Genomic DNA, 18,073 nt, shown 5'->3' with positions numbered 1-18,073 from the left:
TGCAACTGACCTTTTATTTAGAATGCAAAAATTTAAGACAAATTAATTTTAAAAAGCGAACAAGTTGCACAAACATCACAGAGTCCCAGTGAATGACCTCAGCTTTGTATGAGCGGGCGGTCAGTCACGCCTTTTCTCCCTATAGTTTTGGGCTCTGACCTCCTTGATCCCAGTCCTAGGGGGTCCCCGGGAGCCCGGGCGCTCCGTGGAGGCGGCGGGACACTGCAGACGGGCTGAGGGGAGCGTGAGGGCGGGAAGGCCTCCTCCTCCGGGGCGCAGCTGGTCCAGCGGGGACAGCGTCTTGTCCCCCGGCTCGCCGAGGTTCAGCGTGAAGGCGGCCGAGGGGCCGCAGCCCCGCCCGTCTCACTGTCTGATTGTCTGACTCCCCAGGGCGCGCCCTTCCACTTCACTCCCGCCACCAAACGGCCCCTCCCTCATGGCGGCAGGGGCTGACCACAGCTTCCGGCACAAATCAGCAGAGGCGGCGTGTTCACCTCCAAGCAAAGCAGGTGAAGGTAACGCGGCGGCAGCTGTGACGAAAGTATTTTAACAGTACACCTTCCACGGCGTAACGCTTCTCAAAACGAAGGCTCAGGTCAAAAGTTCTTGGAATTTTCCAGATCTTCAGGTGGATCCATAAACTGAAACAAGTAATTCCCCTAAAGGCTCAACCTGTAATGCGACAAAACTTTACTCACACCTCAAACAGGAGCCAGCACTGAGGGGCTGCGGAGATTATTAATACGGAAGTCAAAGGGGACAAAGGAGGGTCTGACTCACCCGACAAACGGAATATGCACAAGAGAGCAAACCACCAACACAAGCGAAGAAGAGACCTGAGGGGGGAAGGTATCTCCAACGGACGTGAAATAAATGTTAACCTCCGGGCCACCGCTTTTATTAGAAATTTCCGATTCCCATTTCCCTTCACAAGACAACTGATACATAACCTCTTCCGATGTTTCTGGAACGCATCCTGGACCCTCCTCTCTCAGCCGTCTTTGAGGTGATATCAATTCTTTTGGTGGCAGTCAGTGTTCAGCAAATAGAGAGCAGGAAAAGCCAGCACCAGACCGGCTATTCCCCGCTCGGCAGTGGTGCCGTCCACAGCAGGGCCAGCACGCAGCCCCCGGTGAGCAGCGGCCCTGCACCACACCTGCCCCTGGGCGGGTGGGCTCTGCTTCCCCTGGGCCTGCTCGGGGGGGCGCCAAGGGAAACTCCAGGGGTCCTGACCCTCCTGAATGAAGACTTTCTTAGGGAAGAAAGAGAATGGGGCTTTATCTCAAATCCCTGTGGATTAAAAGAAATACCAGTAACAATCACCTGACTTCTGGAAAAGGTCTGTGGAAAAGGGCTAAGTTCCTGTCTAAATTGATCAGTAGTTCATGACCAATTTCTGGGTCCAAAGACTTTGACACATTCACATAATAGTTGTGCATCTTGGTTGGCATGGGAAATGCTCTCCAGCCAGCCCTTCTTCAGTGATTCTGTAATGGGCGTCCTGGGCTGGGCAGGCACAGGGAATCTGGAGGCATAGGCCAGCCACTAGTGACTAAATCTAGGTTTGGGCTACAGCACCTGTCTTCTCAACGTGTAAAATATGTACCACTAGAACTTGCCAAGATGTTCTTGGCTCATCCTCACAGCTCAGAGAGGGTACTCATACTACAAACTTGGAGCCCTAAGAAGCAGCCTCATTTCGTTCATGGCCCTGGCAACCCCAGGCCCCTGCATGGCCACGACATCTCCAATGGGCCTGTGCTAGACTTGCCCGCGCAGCTCTGTGAGGAGCTCGCTGGCCAGTTTTCTCGACGCAGGGGCTGCGGTGCAAAGATGATCCCATCTGTACAGGGTCTGGTCGAGGAAGCCAGTAATCTCGTGGGTTATCTCACGAGTTGAAGCCATCTGCAACGAGGACAGAGGAGAAGGCAAGTTAAAACTCTCTTCAGACAAACGCAGCTCTTCGCCCGGTGGAGCCCCTGTAAGCATCCTGTCGCTGGAGAGCAGCCGCACGCCCGCTGGCCCCAAGGGCTCTAGCTGTTTTCCAGGTGAGGAGCAGCCTGTCTGCTCTCAGAGGCGGCAGTCACTGCCTGCCCATGGCCTCTCCTGACAGGACGGCCTCAGACTCACAGAGGCTGCAAGCAAGCGCCCCGTTTCCTGGAATGCCCGCCACCCGCTTTGGGACTACTGGCCGTGGGGGGCAAAGGCCAGTGAGCGTGCTGAGGCCTGACTCTGCGAGAGGCTGGAAGATGCCGCCTGTTCACACAGCTTCCTCGTGGGCACTCCCGGGCTAGCAAGCTGGGCCCCCTGGTTTTTAATAGGCCTCTAAGGTTTTAACACCTGATTCTCAAGGGAAGCAGGAAACACAGGAATTGTTAGTTCTGCTAAACACAGCTCCAAGGCATTCATAGCCGTTGGTGTCCAGAAGTATATTCCGTGTCAGGGGTTAAATTCATTTTGAGTTCAGCAACTACCCGAACTCTCTACTTCAGATTCTTGCTAACTTTTGGCTCTTTTTGCTGTGATCCAACAGAGCACAGAAAGAGAGGGAGCAGCATGGCCCCAGGACAGGGCAGGACAGGAGAGGGCGAGCCTCGGGGGAGGAACCTGGATGCCCAACGGGCTGCTGGCGCCTCGTCCTCATCAAGAGCCCGGTGTGAGGACGTGAACCCGGAGCGGGAGGGGCAGAGAGCCAGCAGCCAGAGGAGCAGGGCATGGCAAGGGGCAGGGGCGCTGAGGACGCAGCCTGCCCTCCGCAGAGGCCGGGAGGGGGCTCCTCGGTGAGGCCAGCTCGGGGAGCAGGAGAGCCGCGAGGAGCCCGGCTGGCACACGCTCTGCGGAGACAAGAGGGGCAAGGCGAGTGCTAGGCCTGGAGCTGGCTTTGCTCAGGCCTCTCTGAGGACACATCAGAGCCTGGCCAGGGCTAGGGTCCTGAGGGTGGTGAAGCCAAGGCTGCTGAAGAGAAAGGCTGTCCCCCCAAAGCCAAGACCCCCATCATCTAGCCCCCCTGCCCCCAGGCCACGCAGACCTGGCCTGGAGCTTTCAGGATGCGCACAGAGGAGCTGAGGAGAAGCGGGAGGCGAGGGCAGTCCACAGAGGCAGCACGGTCAGAGGCCTCCTCCCACCCATCCTGTGTATCGCTGCCCTGGCCGAGTTGCCTTCAACCTGTCCTCTGGTCACTGCAGGAAGCTTCGAGCCAGGACGGCTGGTATGTCAGTGAACACAGTTTCAGAACACCTGCAAGGACAGCATCCAGGAGGCGCTCTCGGCCCCGGTGGGCTCCAGGGTGCCCAGCCGGCCAGCACCTGCCAAGGAGGCTACGTGAAGGGAAAGATGGCGTTCTAGCCTTTGATGAATGTTTTCTGGCTGGGCTGACTTGTGACACTGAATGGAGCGGCACGGGCGTCTTCCACGCTCCCTCTGGCGTGTGGCTGGGATTGCACGATTCTGCAGGCATGGGCCGCCTGGCACGGGTGGCAAGCCTCAACTTTGTGACGCGCTCTAGCTCCCTATTCCCGGCAGCTTCTCCGTGGGCGAGACTGCAGGGCGGTCCACTGTGAATGTGGACCGCTTCCCTGGGCTGGGCGGGACGGTCGCTGGAATCACCGAAGCAGGCACCTGGTGACTCCGAGGAGCGCGCTCTGGGTTCTGTTCTCTCACGCGCCATGGGCAGGGCTGGGCTGCCACCACACCCTGACCCTGAGCAAGTAGGTCCAGCCATGGGCCTGCTTCCCTGTCCCAGGGTGACAGGACGGAGAGGAGCAGGCCGAGAGCTCACGAGGGAGAAGGAGGGTGTGGGCTCCCCTAGGGCTGAGGTTCCACGCACAGGTGACCAGGGCATGGGTGGGAGGTCAGAGGTCAGGTGACAAAAATGCTGCCAACACTTGCATGATTCAAAAATGTCTGCTGTTGACTTTTCATAATAACTTTTAATTTTGGAACAGTTTTAGATTTAGAATTTTACCAAAAAGGTAATAAAGAGAGAGCCCATATCCCTCACAGAGTTCTCCTGTTATTAACATCTTATGTTAGTATGGTACATTTGTCACAATGAATGAACCAATATTGATACCTTTTTATTAACTCAAAACCAGACTTTTTTCTGACCTCTCAGTGTTGCTCTGACATCCTTTCTCTGTCCCAGGACCCCGTCCGGGACCCCATGTGACACTCAGCTGTCATGTCTCCTCAGGCTTCTCTGGGCTGTGACAGTTTTCGGACTCCCCTGGTTTTTGATGACTTGGACAGTTTTGAGGAGAGCTGGTCAGGTATTTTGTTGAATGTCCCTCATTTGGGGTTTGGCAATTGTTTTTCGCATTATTAGACTGGGGTTGTAGGTTTTTTGTTTAGTTTCGTGAGGAAGACTGGCCCTGAGCTAACATCTATTGCCAATCTTCCTCTTTTTGTTTGAGGATGGGGTTGTAGGTTTTGAGGAGGAATACTATAGAGGTAAAGTGCCATTTTCATCGCATCATATCCAGGGTACCACTGTCAACATGACATCCCTGCTGATGTTGACCTTGATCACCTGGCTGAGGAGAAAGTTGATACGAAGTTCTGTGGACGTACGGGCATTTCTCAGCTCTCACCTATGGAGTTCTCCCATCCCACAGGGGCTGGGAGTGTACTTCACACAAGTATACAACAGACCGCTGTGCCGGGATGGGCCCTGAGGAGACGGCCCCCAGCACCTGACAGGCGAGTCCTCTTCTGCTCTTGGCCACGCCCAGGCTCGCGGGAGGCGTTCTGTCTGAGCCTGAGAGGCGGCACTGACAGGCGGCTGCCTGGCCTGCCTGCTCCACGCCCACACTTCCACCAAGACTGGGGAGGACCTCCTGGGCGCTGGTGTCTGCCGTTCTTGGCAGTCCCACGTGTCACTGGGACTTTCCTCATATTCACGTTCAAACAGAACCTGCCCTGGAAAGGAAGAGGAGGGGCCCTCTGGGGGCTGGAAACATTCCTTTCTTGATTTGGTGGCTGGTTTCAGGGATGTTTCTGGTTGGTGAAAATTCAAGCTGTACATTTTCCGTATGTATATTACACGTCAATACAAAATGAGCCAAAACAGAAACAAAAGCTCTAAGAACCAGCATGTTGGTGGTTTTTTTTTTGAGATGAGCATTCTTTTTAGTGTAGCTAATATACATAATATAAAATTTGCAATTTTAACCATTTTTAAGTGTACAGTTCACTAGCAGGAAGTAAATTCACAATGTTGTACAACCATCACCACCATCTGTTTCTAGGACTTTTTCATTATCCCAAACAGAAACTCTGTACCCCATTAAACACTAACTCTTGATCCCTCTCTCCACCCCCCAGCCCCTGGTAACCTCTATTCTACTTTCTGTCTCTATAAATTTGCCCATTGTAGGCACCTCATATAAGTGGAATCATACAATATGTTGTCCTTTGTGTCTGACTTATTTCACTTAGCATAATGTTCTCAAGGTTCACCCATGTTGTAGAACTTTATTCATTTTTAAGGCTGGAAAATATCCCATTATATGTATAGACCACGTTTTGTTTATCCGTTCATTTGTTGATGGAATCTGGGTTGTTTCTACCTTTTGGCTGTTGTGAATAACGCTGCTATGAACGGGTGGAGAAGCATCTGTTTGAGTTCCTACTTTTAATTCTGTGGGGTGCACACAAAAGAAGAATTGCTGGTTCATACGGTAATTCTATGCTTAACTTTTTGAGGACCCACTGAACTCTTCTCCACAGTGGGTGCACCATTTTAACATTGCCAGCTGGAAATATAACATGAGTGTTCCAATTTCCCCACATCTGTCCCAACGCGCGGAAACCTCCGTCGGGTTTGGTTTTGTTTACAGTGCCATCCTAGTGGGTGTGGAGTGGTACATCACTGTAGTTTTGATTAGCATTTTCCTGATGGCTGATGTGTCGGGCATTTTTTCATGTGCTTACTGGCCATTAATAGATCTCCTTTGGAGAAATGTCTATTCAATCCGTTGCCCATTTTGGAATAGAGTTCTTGTTGTTGTGAGTTGTAAGAATTCCCTATATATTCTGGATATTAAACCCTTATCAGATATATGATTTCAAAATAGTTTCCTCCCCTTCCGTCAGTTGTCTTTTCACTCTCTTGATAGTGTCCTTTGATGTACAAAAATTTCCAATTTTGATGAAGTTAAATTTATCTGTTTTTTTCCTTTTGTTGCCTGTGCCCTTGGTGACATTATCCAAGAACTCATTGCCTAACCCAGTGTCATGAATGGTGCTCACTTTTGACTTGGACCGTTCTTTACCCCTCATGTCAGCTGGGCTTCCGGAAGGAATTCTTTGTAATTAGCAAACATTTTTTTAAGTTAACAAACCAAATTCTGTGAGCTGCTGCAGTGGCACATCCTCACGGAAGCGTTGACCCCGCCAGCAGCAAGCTGTGACCTACAAGACGTCACCACCTGTCTTTGAGCCTCCATCTTCTCTTCTGCGACATGAAAGTGTTATGAAGGGCAGGCTCTGGGGTCCATCTCAGTGGTCAGCCTCACCGCCTGTCCATCCATGTTCGGACTGCATCCTGGTACACGCACTCGTCAAGGGCAGGGCCCTCTGGTGGATAACCTGCCCTACACCTGGAATGTGGATGAGAACGAGAAGGCTAGAGAAAGGGAGACTTACAAGGGTGATGACTTCCTGGGCAATCGCGTGGGCTCCAGGAGCCCAGAGCAGGAAGTTCAGGAGGAGGCGCCTGATCAGCGGTCCACACTCCAGTGGCCTGGGGGCTTCTTCTCGGCTCTGTCCAGCTGCTGCCTGCACATCCCTGGCCGAGAAGCCTGGACTTCTGAGCAGCTTCAGGAGGCGGCCGAGCACTGCCTTCACCTCCTCCTAGGAAGGGTAATTACAAAGGGAAGAGATTAGGGAAGAGTTAGAACATGCGCGGTCCTGGGAGTCATTCAGTATTTTGAAGCAAGCCCCAGAAAGAGGAGACGACTGGCCCCGGAGGGAGGACAGACAGAGGCGGCCCATGTCTGAGTTTATACACTGCCCCACACAAACCCAAATGGGCAAAATGGAAATTTCTTGACTTTCTTTTGTCTTGCTCACTAAGCAGTAGGGCACCATGCCAGGAACAGACCTTTTTTTGTATGAAAGGAAATGGAGAAAAGTCCTCAGCAGAATGTAGTCGGATTTTTATATTGTGGGAAAAAGGACAAAAGGCTCCTTGAAGACTCACTCACCATCACAGCCACAAATCAATCAAAGCCCCATGCACTGGACCTCCGCTGAGCCCATGTTCTGATAAGAATGAGGTCTGCCTTTTGCCTTTTGCTATCTTTGGGGGGAGGAAACACACACACACACATACATACCCATTTGTTTTGTTTTAAACACTGGGACAGTCGTCCATACATGTTTAAAGCTCAAGCAGAGGTCACAAGTCTGTGGAATCCACATAATAATGGTGATTGTTACAGGGCTGTGGGTTGTTTTTGCATAAAAAATATTTATTTCATGCTGAGATTTCTGCTTGCTATAAAAATGGTACTTCAAGTTGACTTGGAAAACAAAGCAAAAACTGAAAGCCATAGATCCAAAATACTACATGGAACTCATGAATAGCTCTGTTCCGTCATTTTCCAAAGAAGACCCAGCCTATTCTGAGAATTCTCATGACTGATTTTATGGATTTTGTGTGAGTTGTTTTCTTCCTGGAAGTTAAGGCCGCATTCAATGAAGTCTGTCATAAACTCCAGTACACTAGGAGTGCTGTGCGAGCTATTGTGACCACAGTACGAGACCGTGAGAAACTGCGCCATGGGGCTCTTCCATGGAGAATGGCAGCCATCCAACAGGGAGGGCCGCTCTCTCAGCACCTCTCTCCCCTCAGCTGGGCCCTGCCTGCCCTCGTCAGATGGCATCTGTGGGAGCCCAAGACCATCTTGCCATCTCAATGGGGCTGCAAAAATGTCAGGGCTTCAAGCTATGCCTTCATGTCCATTTTCCTTTTAACTGGCGTTTGCTTTTCTATCCGTGTCCAATCCTCCCTAAGACATGGTCGTCTTCCTCTCTATTTCCTCCCTTCAAATGCCTTCCATGTCCACAAGCTTCCAGCTGAAATGCCAATAACTTTAAATGCTTTCTAATTTTTTCAGGAGAAAGACATAAGCTCTCTTTTCTAAGTATTACTTTTTATCTTGCATTATGAAAATTTATATATGCTCACTGTATAAGATTTGAAAAAAGTAAAAAGAAAAAAAAATGACCTATAACTCCATCCAAAGAGACACATTATTAAAAACTAGGTTGACATCCTTCGTGTCCTTTTTCTATGCACCGTGAGCACAGCACGCACTACATAATGTTTTATCTACAGTTTTCTCTTCACAATGCGCGATAAGCGATTTACCATCTCTAGAGCACAGATTCTTTGAGAACATGATTTTTCGTGGTAGAATGCTATTCCACGGTTAGAATACACCACAATTTATTTAGCCAATCTCCTTACTATTCAAAGTTTAGGCCATTTCCAATTTTTGCAATTACAAATAATGCTGTGATGATAATCTTGCACATAAATCTTTGCATGGATCTCTAATTGCTTCCTTAGCATAATTCCTAGAAGTGGAACAACAGCATTAAAGAGTGGGAACCCTTGCCTAATTCTTAAGGGATACAAACATAGACGTTTTTTATTTTAATCATGATCCAGTTCAAAGCTAGCAAAAGAAGATGGACGCTGGCTGGCAGTGAACGTGTCTTACAGAGAGAAGGCAGGTTTTTGTGTGGCAGTACCCATCCCAGGCAGGGACAGCCGCTTTTTGGTCTCCCCTTCTTGAACCTCTAGGATGGCTAGCAAGATGACGACTCCAGCACAGTACACTGTCAGGGCTGAGCGAGTAACTGTGGTTTAATTATGCCTTTTAAGGCAAAGGCACAGATACTGTCAAGTTCATCAAATCTCACAACAATCACGTTTTCAAAAGCAGTTCACAGTTTGTTTCTCAAGTCACCCAACAGACCATCGAAGAGATTGAAGCTCACGAAACTCAGGAGAGCAAGAGGCATACACTACTAGTTAAACTAGGGACCTGGGCACACTCGTTCCCGGGCGGGCACACACACCGGTGCCTCGAGCTGGGCCCCACGGATGAGGAAGGGCCTTAGGATCACAAATGTGAGGCATGGCTCCAATCACAAGGCGGTGGCTACCTCCAACAGAACAGCCAGGAAGGAAATGACACACGGGAACTAAACCAATCTGAGTGGGCTCATCCATTTTCATCCAGATGCCAAATCATCCCCAGAGTAAGGACTATGCATAGGTTTCATTAAAAAAAAAAAAGGACCAAGTTAACTAGTAGAAATGATACTAGCCCTGATATCAGTTCCCCTACATTAAACCTAGCACATACGGGATTCAAACCAAAGCACTCTTGCCCCACTCACTCCCTGGCTCCAGAATCCACTATCCGCCATGGACACAAACAGCCAAGGTTGCCCACCTGGATTCCTTATCATCTCCTCCTCCCTGCAAGCAGCCTCCCAAGGCCTAATGCAGGCTGGTGGGAAAGCTCCGACCAGCAAGGCCGCTGACTCCCCCCGCCATCTACAAGCAGCCACATTCCTCACAAACCTTTAAAACCCCTCACTGCCCCTCTTTTGGGAGACGAGACAAATTTGAGGGCTCACTCTTGTCTCCTGGCTGATGTCATCTGAAACAATAACCCTTTCCTTGCCACAAGCCTGGCGTTCCAGTTTTTATTTGGGCCCTCTTGGGTGGTGGGTAAAGAACCTACGTTTGTAGGCAGTAACAATCTGGCGAGCCAGCCAGGGAGCTCTTGCCTGTGGCTCCACGGCCCCGGGCTGACTGGGATTTCCTGGGAAGCAGTCCAGCAGCTGCCTAGGTGATCTGCCCTTGGGACTGTCCCCAGTACTTTCCATCTGGCCTGGCACGATAACCCTAGGCACATCTACTTATGGCAAGGAAACGGGCTCTAGATTTGGTTTTATTTGTTTGTTGATTTGTTCTTCACTCTGGTGAGTCAACGGACTCCATCTGATATAGGACCAGTCGGCTCGGGGACGCCTGTGAACTTCCTTTCCCTCAGCTGGGGTCCTTTCCGTTCATGGTGGGGGGGGGGGGGGGGGGGGGGGGGGCGTCTGGGTGCGCATTCAGAGTGGGAACAGTTGGAACAGTTGTAGGACGTTCTACCCTCAATCTGGGAACCGGTTCACTGGTGTCTGGATCTGTGTGTCTGTCTGTCTCTGTGTATCAGAATGGGAAACACGCTGTCTGCCCCCAAGCAGAGCCAACTGGGGCTGATTCTGAGTAGATGGGCTAATTATAATCATAAGCCAATGTCTAAAAGGGATGATTTTCTTTTGTAACACTGCATGGCCACAATATTCTTTAAACTCCGGAGAGAAAATGGCCAAACAACAGATCCTTAAGTTAAAATATTTTTGGAGAGCTCTCGTGGTAAACAGCTGTTTTACTGCTCCCTCTGAAAAGACCAAGTTAAAAGGAAAACACAATGACTAGTCTTAAAAACTTAATCAAACTTGGGGTCTCAGCTTCTTCTTGTGGTTTTATAGATGCTAATGAAATGTTAAGTTAACAAAGAGAAATCAGAAAGAGAAGAGACAGGACTCAGCCCAACAGGATGAAGATCTTTAGTCATTAAAAAGGAAAATGGGATCAATAGAACAGATATAAATAAAGTTAAAACAAAGGTTTTAATGAAACACTGCCTAAGGTGAAATGGGCTAAAGGGACCCCCTTGTGGCCCCCCAACATTAAAGGACATCAGACAAACCCGTTCCATTCACCCCAGTTTGAAAAAAAATTTTTAAATGTCAGAAGGCAGAAATCCCAGTGAGAAACCTGACCAACAACTGCTTGGGGCAACAGTTAGGCTGCTCAGGTTGATAAGACTATAAAAATGAAAGGTTTACACTAACATTATATGAAGAGGTTATGTCAACTTTGCCTGGATGTTTTCTCTGGGAATAAATGTTACGTCCAGCTGGGAATGCTTCCCCTACACAACACTGTAACACCGTAACTTGTTAATGAAATTCTAATATAAGTTATAATTAAAAGTATAAGAGTTAAAAAAATTAAAATAAAGGTTTGTAAAACTTGGTATATCTAAATGGGCCTTATGTAAAATAATTACATCTCTTTTGCCTGATTATATTAGAGATTATGTTGTGGGGATAAACACTGTGTCACGGAGGAACGTTTCCCCTGCCTGATACTGTAAGAGCATGTAAATTCACCCTTTAGGCTATGTTAATTAAACATGCTAAAGGGGATCTCACTTTAAAATGGCCAAAATGGGGCAATTTCAGTTTACCCAAACTGATGTATGCAATTGGAAAAAACCAGCTACAACAACGGGAAGCCTTTTTTAATCTTTTGAGGCTTCTAAATGAAATCAGAAATACTTTTACTGCCTCTTTAAGAGAAAATAATCAAATTATTAAAGATGCCAGCAGCCGAAGCCAAATCTGCTGCTTCTCTCTCACAGATTCGCCACTTCAACTCCCCCAAAATTCCTGATCTAAAATTAAACAAGTGAAAATAAGTAAACCTTTGAGACAATTTGGAGTCGTAATGGCCACTCTGGGGAGCCTCTGTTTCAGATGAGTCCACCTTGGGGGTCATCCTTAAAAGAGAGGATTCAAAACCTCTCATAATGGAATGTAGTCTTTAACTAACATACAGAACCTTCTAAAAGACAAAGTTATCCAACATGATATAAAATGATCTTTGGTAAATAAAAGCCGGTTTAAGTTTGCTGGTTTGATTTAAAATATGCATGTCCTCAAAGCTATCAGCATCGGATACGATGCAGACATACAGCTGGGTTTACAGGTCAAACGAGCTCATGTTCTCTCTGTTACAAAATTCTTCAGCAAAAAATAAATAACTTGGTATAACAGCTCATGTTAGATGCCTCATGAGGTTTTTGTAGATGATCTAAATATAATTATTGAGAATGGGTAAACCAAATAAATGTAAAAAGACAAAGTTTTTGGAGGAACGTTTTAACAATAATTATGTTTTATGATCTGTGTACTTAAAAAATAACTTCCGAAATCTTTTTTGATAACTTAGTAAAACTCTAAAGTTTTAAGTTAAGTTAAATGACAAAACCTGTTGAATATCTGGGTCATTTTTGAATAGGATGGAACACTGAAACGTTACTGCTGAACATGTCTAAGTTTATCTACTTTTGGCTTCTTATTACAGAGAAACTAAAAAGTGTTTGGGTCTATTAATAAACACACCTTGTATTTTATTACTATAAAGTAACATATTTCTAAAAATTATAAAAGGTATTTGTAAATTTGTCAAGCCAGAGAACGCTAATGTAAAAGAAAGTTTATAATTGCTTACTTGGTTTTCACTTGAAAATTAAGGTTTCTAAGGGTTAAGGAGTCTAATTAACATATGTAATTAAAGCTACTAAAAATTAATAAGAAAAAACCTTTGTATACAAGAAAAATAAAACATATGTTTTCAGTAAAAAAGCTATAAAAAAATGAAAGTATTTTTGCCTGTTGAGTTAAAGAAAGATAAATTTGTCCTAAGGTACTAGAAGGGGAAAAAAGGGAAACCTGGGACAAATTCTAAATATAAAAAAGTAAGTGACAAAAGGTTTATAAGGGTGAAACCCTGAGGAGTTTTATGCCTAATTAAGTTGGCTAAGATTAAAGTAAACCCAATTAAATAAATAAGTATTAAGGTCAAAAGTAAACTGGTACAAAATTAAAACTTGGTCTCCTCTTTCTTAAAAAAAGATAATTTTCCTGAACTTTTAGTCTATTCTTGACTAAAAAAATTATAAAAGGTTTCTTCTTTGAGTAGTCTACAAGAAGGATAAGGATTTTATGTTTTATCAAAATAAATTTCCTATATTGTTTTTATCAGGTCCTTAATCACAGATGCTGAGGTTTTTCGTACAGCTATTTAATTCTCTGCATTCGCCTACAGTTCTTTAACTGTCACCATTGTTAAAAGGAAAGTTAAACATTGTTTCATGGGGACCTGTGATATTGTCTCTTTCTTTCCCCTGACATGCAAGCCTTTAAATACGTAACACAGCGGCAGAGCTGTACTGGTCTCTGCTTTGTTCAAACAACAGAAAATATCAAGCAAACAGGAGCACTGCTCTCTACATAAAGAAACCTGCTCCCTTTAATTATTAAACTCAGCAAAAAGTGCTGGCACTTGAAGTTTTAAAACCAGCAAATAAATGTTTGCAAGGGAGGTGCCAATGCTTTTAATCAAAGCATTGCTTCCCGTAATTATTATATGCCACATAAAATAACAACTGTCTTTGCCACAGGGAGTTAGCCAGTCCTATACTTAGCTGCTCTGTTATTTAGGAAATGATCACGTCCTTTTTCAGAAGCTAAGTGGTTAATATCATGTGATTACTCTAGTAAGAATTCTAAACAAAGCCGGTAATGTGAGGATCTGTTGACTGATCCAAGAAAGCAGTAAGTCAAGACAGAAGCAGACATGGCCAGGCTGCTGATCAGAGAGAGGACAATACTCCTCAGAAGTGGCAGACCCTGCAGGGCATTCCGCGTCTGTAAAGGAGGGCAGGCAGCAGCTGAGCGAGAACAGACAGAATGGCCTAGGGGACAGGAGTGCTGCATCCCATCTGCTTGGTGCTTCCCAGGAGAGGTGAGTGGCAGGGTCTGGTCTCCAGTCCTCTGTGAAGGCAGGAGAATGTCTCCGAGCATAAGTCCAGGATGCACTCACTCATCCAGGGTGTCACCTACGGCTCCCCCAATGAAGGCCGGGAGTGCTCAGCACTCAGGTGCCTGGTGGGTCAGAGCGGGGAAAGCCAAAACCGCCACAGGGCCCTTCCTGCAGGACCGCTTCAGCTCTTGCGAGACGGACCCTGAACGCCACACGCAGTGAGTCCTGCCACCCACCATGGTCTGTGCCCTCTGCTGACTCCCGTCACGTGGGCTGTAGCTAAAGGCCAAGAGCCACAGCACTGCTTCAGGGGGATCAGCTTCTGACCTCAGTAACTGCTCAGCAGCGACATCAGCCCATCCTCCAAAGTGAATGAATGCAAACCAGCAGTCAGAGGGGCCTCCATAGGACCTGGAACAGAACCAAAACACAGCGCAGTGGGTAACTCGTTCCTTCTTCCTTTCGGCTCTTAGAGCAACTGTAATGTCTGTGAACAGTTGGCTGAATTGTTCTTATCCACTGAAGTACAACTTGCAAGGAATACAAGTGAGACTCAGAAAAAGACCACACAGTGCTACTGTGAACCCATCACAGGACCTTCAAAGGCATGCCTCTTAAAACCCCATGTGCCCTGAGGACTTCAGACGTTTAAGTCTTTACATCCAGGGACCTTGAGTGAGTACCGGCCTTTGAGAAAGGAGGATCTTAGCCCACGACAAACAGGAATGACGTAGGATGAGAACCAGCAGGCCTGCCTCTGCCTGCTGCGTGGCCCACACAGCTGGGCCACTGTGGAGAGGGGGCCTCCCAGCCATTCGGCAGCCACCCAGGTAGCTCCAGAACAAGAAGTGAGGGCACTCCCTGGGGTCCAGATGGAGCCCAGAGAAGGGACACGGGGACGCAGGCAGAAACATGTGCTATTTCCTTTCTGACAAAACACAAGGTTCTGGTTGGTATTTTGGCAAGTATGAATTTTTAATGAGCTGTATTTTATATTCTTTCCTGTCATCACGTCTACATCAATGCTGAAAAGTTAAAGCTTTTGTGAAGCCATCCTTTTGTCACAGTGGGAACTGGGAGTTCCAATAGCTGTTTAAAGAGTAGACCCATTAACTTCACCCAGCGCCAGTCTCAGCAGTTTCACATCTGGCCTGAGATCAAGTTACATCAGAACTTGCCTTCTGAGCTGGAGAAGCTCCCAGAACAAGAGAGTTCCGGGCCCCTCCTCCAGTGCTGTCTTTGTTGCCTCTGGGTCTGTATCCCTCTGCTTGGCCCATGGAGCCCCCACACTCTAAGCCCTGTGCTCACCTCCTGTCCCTGCTTTCCTCCTGTCCAAGCCCTCCCCAAGGACACGTAAGGAAAGGTCCTGAGACCTAGCTTACAGAACAATGGAGAGAAAAGGAAGGCAGGCGAGCATTAATCTTAGTCACTTGTCCCCAAAGAGGGAGAGCTGATGCTCCATGGGTCACGTTAGTGGTGGGCTGCGTTTGTCCCAAAAGCAAGGAACAGGTTCCCAGGGTCTCTTCCCTGAAGACCTCAGGGACGAGTCAGCTGAGCAGCAGGAGCCCCTCATGCTTCCTTCCCCAAGTGGGCATCACACCTGGATCGGGGCTCACGGCCTGCCTTGCAGAGATGGGCCTGGCCACTTTCCCTCTTTTCTACCAGTAACTGAGTGTGCAAGGCAGTCCCATGTGGCTGGCTGAGAAAGGGCCTAACCCGCTCACAGACCCTCCCTGCAGGTAGACCCCGAGGTCTAGTTCAGGCAGATCGAGGTTAGGTACGAGTCCCGTGAAGTTTTGGGTCCAGGTCCTGCTCTTCAACAGAGATGACCAGAAAGGGTGTGCCAAGAGCTGCCAAGGAGTGGAAGGTCATTAGCATGGCAGTACTCTGATTCCCAGCTGGCTGTCAGTTCTTTTTGTCTCTTCTATTGGTACGAATCTTGGTGGGGGAGGGTAGGAGTAAGTGACTAGTACCCAAATCTCCATCAGTGAGCATAAGCATAAGAGCACCACATAATCTGTGACGGCTCAGTGACGAGATTACAAAGAATTTCAAGCAGGAAAAGCAGCAAAAGGAACAAATAAAGACAGTCTTAGTAGGCTAGTATAGACAATGAATAAAATACTTATACTCTAAAAGCAAGGAAGTTAAGAGAAAGCTGAAGGGTGTTACATTACAAAGAACTTAGCAGAGCCTCAATGTGAATGCTTTTAGGAAAATAACACATATAAGAGGGTACTTGATATCATAATGTTAGAAATTAATTTATGTTAGAATGGATTTTCTAATTTTTGGCAAATATTTATTAGAAAGAGGAGGAAAAAGAAACACTTCATTCTACTGTGCAGGAAAAGGATGTGTAGAGCATCCTTCCCGAGAGAGCGGAGGAACAGAGAGAAACAGGGCCAGCGAGGGGCCCTCCCGCCTGGCCGGGGCTCATAGCACGGCCCTGCTTCCTCCCCAGGGCTAGTCCTTGTACTGTTGTGCTTGTACATTTCAAACTCTAATACCAGCCGTTCCTCAGCACAGTTTCTAAAAGGCATTTACAGATGCATGCCTTTTCATTCTGAGCTGCTCAAAGGGATGTGTGTGGCCTCTGCCTCCTCCACTTCTCACTCAGCAATGTGCTTCCCTGCTTGGGGATGGTCACAGACCAACAGCACCTCTCTGGCAGCCCTGCTCAAAGGGAAGATAGGGATCCCGAGAAATCATGTGTGAAGCAGACCGAGGAGTCGCGGTGTTTGCTTACCCGTGAGTCTGGTCTTCAACTATTTCTCTGAGCATTTCTGAAATATGTTGCAGTGACTGGTGCCAGAGTCCCTGTGGGATATCTGTGGGTGGAGAGAGAGGAGATGAACTGAAGAAAAGTCAACGTATGAGGAATCATCTGCAGCTAAGATGGGAAGAGTTTTGTGGAAAAGGCCTTTCTTTCCTGGTCCATGGAACCCACACCACCGCTCTCATGCTGTTCCCAGCCAGCACCATCTCTTAGGCGTGGGAAGAAGGATCCCTCAGTGTTGCACAGAACTAACTTCAAGGGCTCTTTGGCCCTGAGCCACGGAAGCAGACAGACTGCACAGGCTGCCCACCTGGGGATCTAGAAATGCTGTGTTGCAGAAGCCCTGGGTTTTTCCTTTTCTACCTACCGCCCCCGCCCCATCACTAATAATTGGTGATTTAAAAATACAAGGAGACTGTAATAAAATAGTCAACAAGGAAGTAGGAATGGCCTGCCCAACTGTTTTTCTATGATTGTGATGAATTCAGAATGATTTCAGGTTTATAGTAAAGAAAAGGCCAGATAATAAAAATGCATGGTATGATACAAACAAATGTCTTTTCTGGAGTAGTTTTTCTGGCTTCACAGTTATCCTGTGGTCTTAAACACATCTGAGCATGTAGGTATCTGCAGTTCTGAACAACATCTGAAAAACGTTGTTACCACATGTCCATGTAGTGACAGATTCTGTAACTAATACAGAGGAAGATAATGCAAGTGACAGAGCTCCACAAACATTACAGGTTAAAGATTGCGTCTTCTTCCTCCCTCCTCCGAATGCCCAGACTCTTGATCTGCAGCCTGTGAAGGCATTTTCATTTTCTTCAGTGTATGAGTTCTTTAGATACTTATTTTATGTCTCCCTACTTGCAGTTGCTGGATAGTCAGGGCTCATAAGTGATCCATCTTTTATACCCACAGGACTTCACAGTGGGCATGAAATCAACTTCTGATGAATAGAAGATACTACTATTAAAAAAACACTTCAATTTGTGAATATAACATTTATTTTTTCTGAAAGTAATACAGAGAAAACCATTCTAGAAACTAGCATAGGGGTTTCTTGTACTTCTGCTTGAATTTACTTATTTATTTTTGGACATAAATCTAGGACAATCACAGAAAAGAAAAGGTAAACAGGCTGAGTTCATGCCCAGAGACCACTTTCATCTTTTGTTTATGGATTTCCAAACTTAAAAAAGAACTCCAGCATTTTTTCTGGAGCTCACTCAGCTTCTCGCATGGGCTGGCCTTGGGCTCTGTGACCTGCCTTCAGCTGTGAGGCACGCGCGAGAGAGAGTTACCGACTGTCTGTCCTGCTGTAGAAAGTTCCCCTGCTGTGCTCCCACAGGTCAGCCGCCACACTGCTGAGCAGAGACTGCCCCGGCCCAGCGTCCCCTCTACCTCTTGAGTCTGAGAGGGCAGTGTCAGACAGGTCCCTCTGGGTGAGAACCTATATCTTTTAGAAAAAGGAAGAGAAATTTGGATTTTGTAAACTACTCTGAAACTTTGAATCGTCTGTTTTCCTCAAATGAATCTACTTCCTCAAGTCTCAGGAAGAAGTCAGGGAAAACACGGCATAAAAAGGAAACGTTGCTGCTACTGCT

The 18,073-nt window shown here is 47.2% G+C and overlaps 1 protein-coding gene across 7 annotated transcripts in view; it reads right to left on the bottom strand.

The window, feature by feature from the left end:
• Window positions 1–18,073, bottom strand: part of FANCC (FA complementation group C) — a 256,029-nt gene that overhangs the window by 8,348 nt on the left and 229,608 nt on the right. For 6 of the 7 annotated variants that reach the window (XM_046664110.1, XM_046664113.1, XM_046664114.1 and 3 more), the window contains 4 exons: window positions 16,437–16,518; window positions 13,924–14,098; window positions 6,646–6,852; window positions 871–1,905 (listed from right to left, as the gene is read on the bottom strand). In XM_046664110.1, coding sequence (XP_046520066.1) covers window positions 1,762–1,905; window positions 6,646–6,852; window positions 13,924–14,098; window positions 16,437–16,518 — 608 coding nt within the window. In that variant the 3' untranslated portion in view covers window positions 871–1,761. Of the gene's footprint in view, window positions 1–870; window positions 1,906–6,645; window positions 6,853–13,923; window positions 14,099–16,436; window positions 16,519–18,073 lie in introns of those variants that run through there. The other variant, XR_006889046.1, reaches the window with a different exon arrangement.

The sequence above is a fragment of the Equus quagga genome, chromosome 6, assembly GCF_021613505.1.
Source record: "Equus quagga isolate Etosha38 chromosome 6, UCLA_HA_Equagga_1.0, whole genome shotgun sequence".
Classification (NCBI taxonomy): Eukaryota; Metazoa; Chordata; class Mammalia; order Perissodactyla; family Equidae; genus Equus; species Equus quagga.
This window is presented reverse-complemented; position numbering and strand designations above follow the sequence as displayed.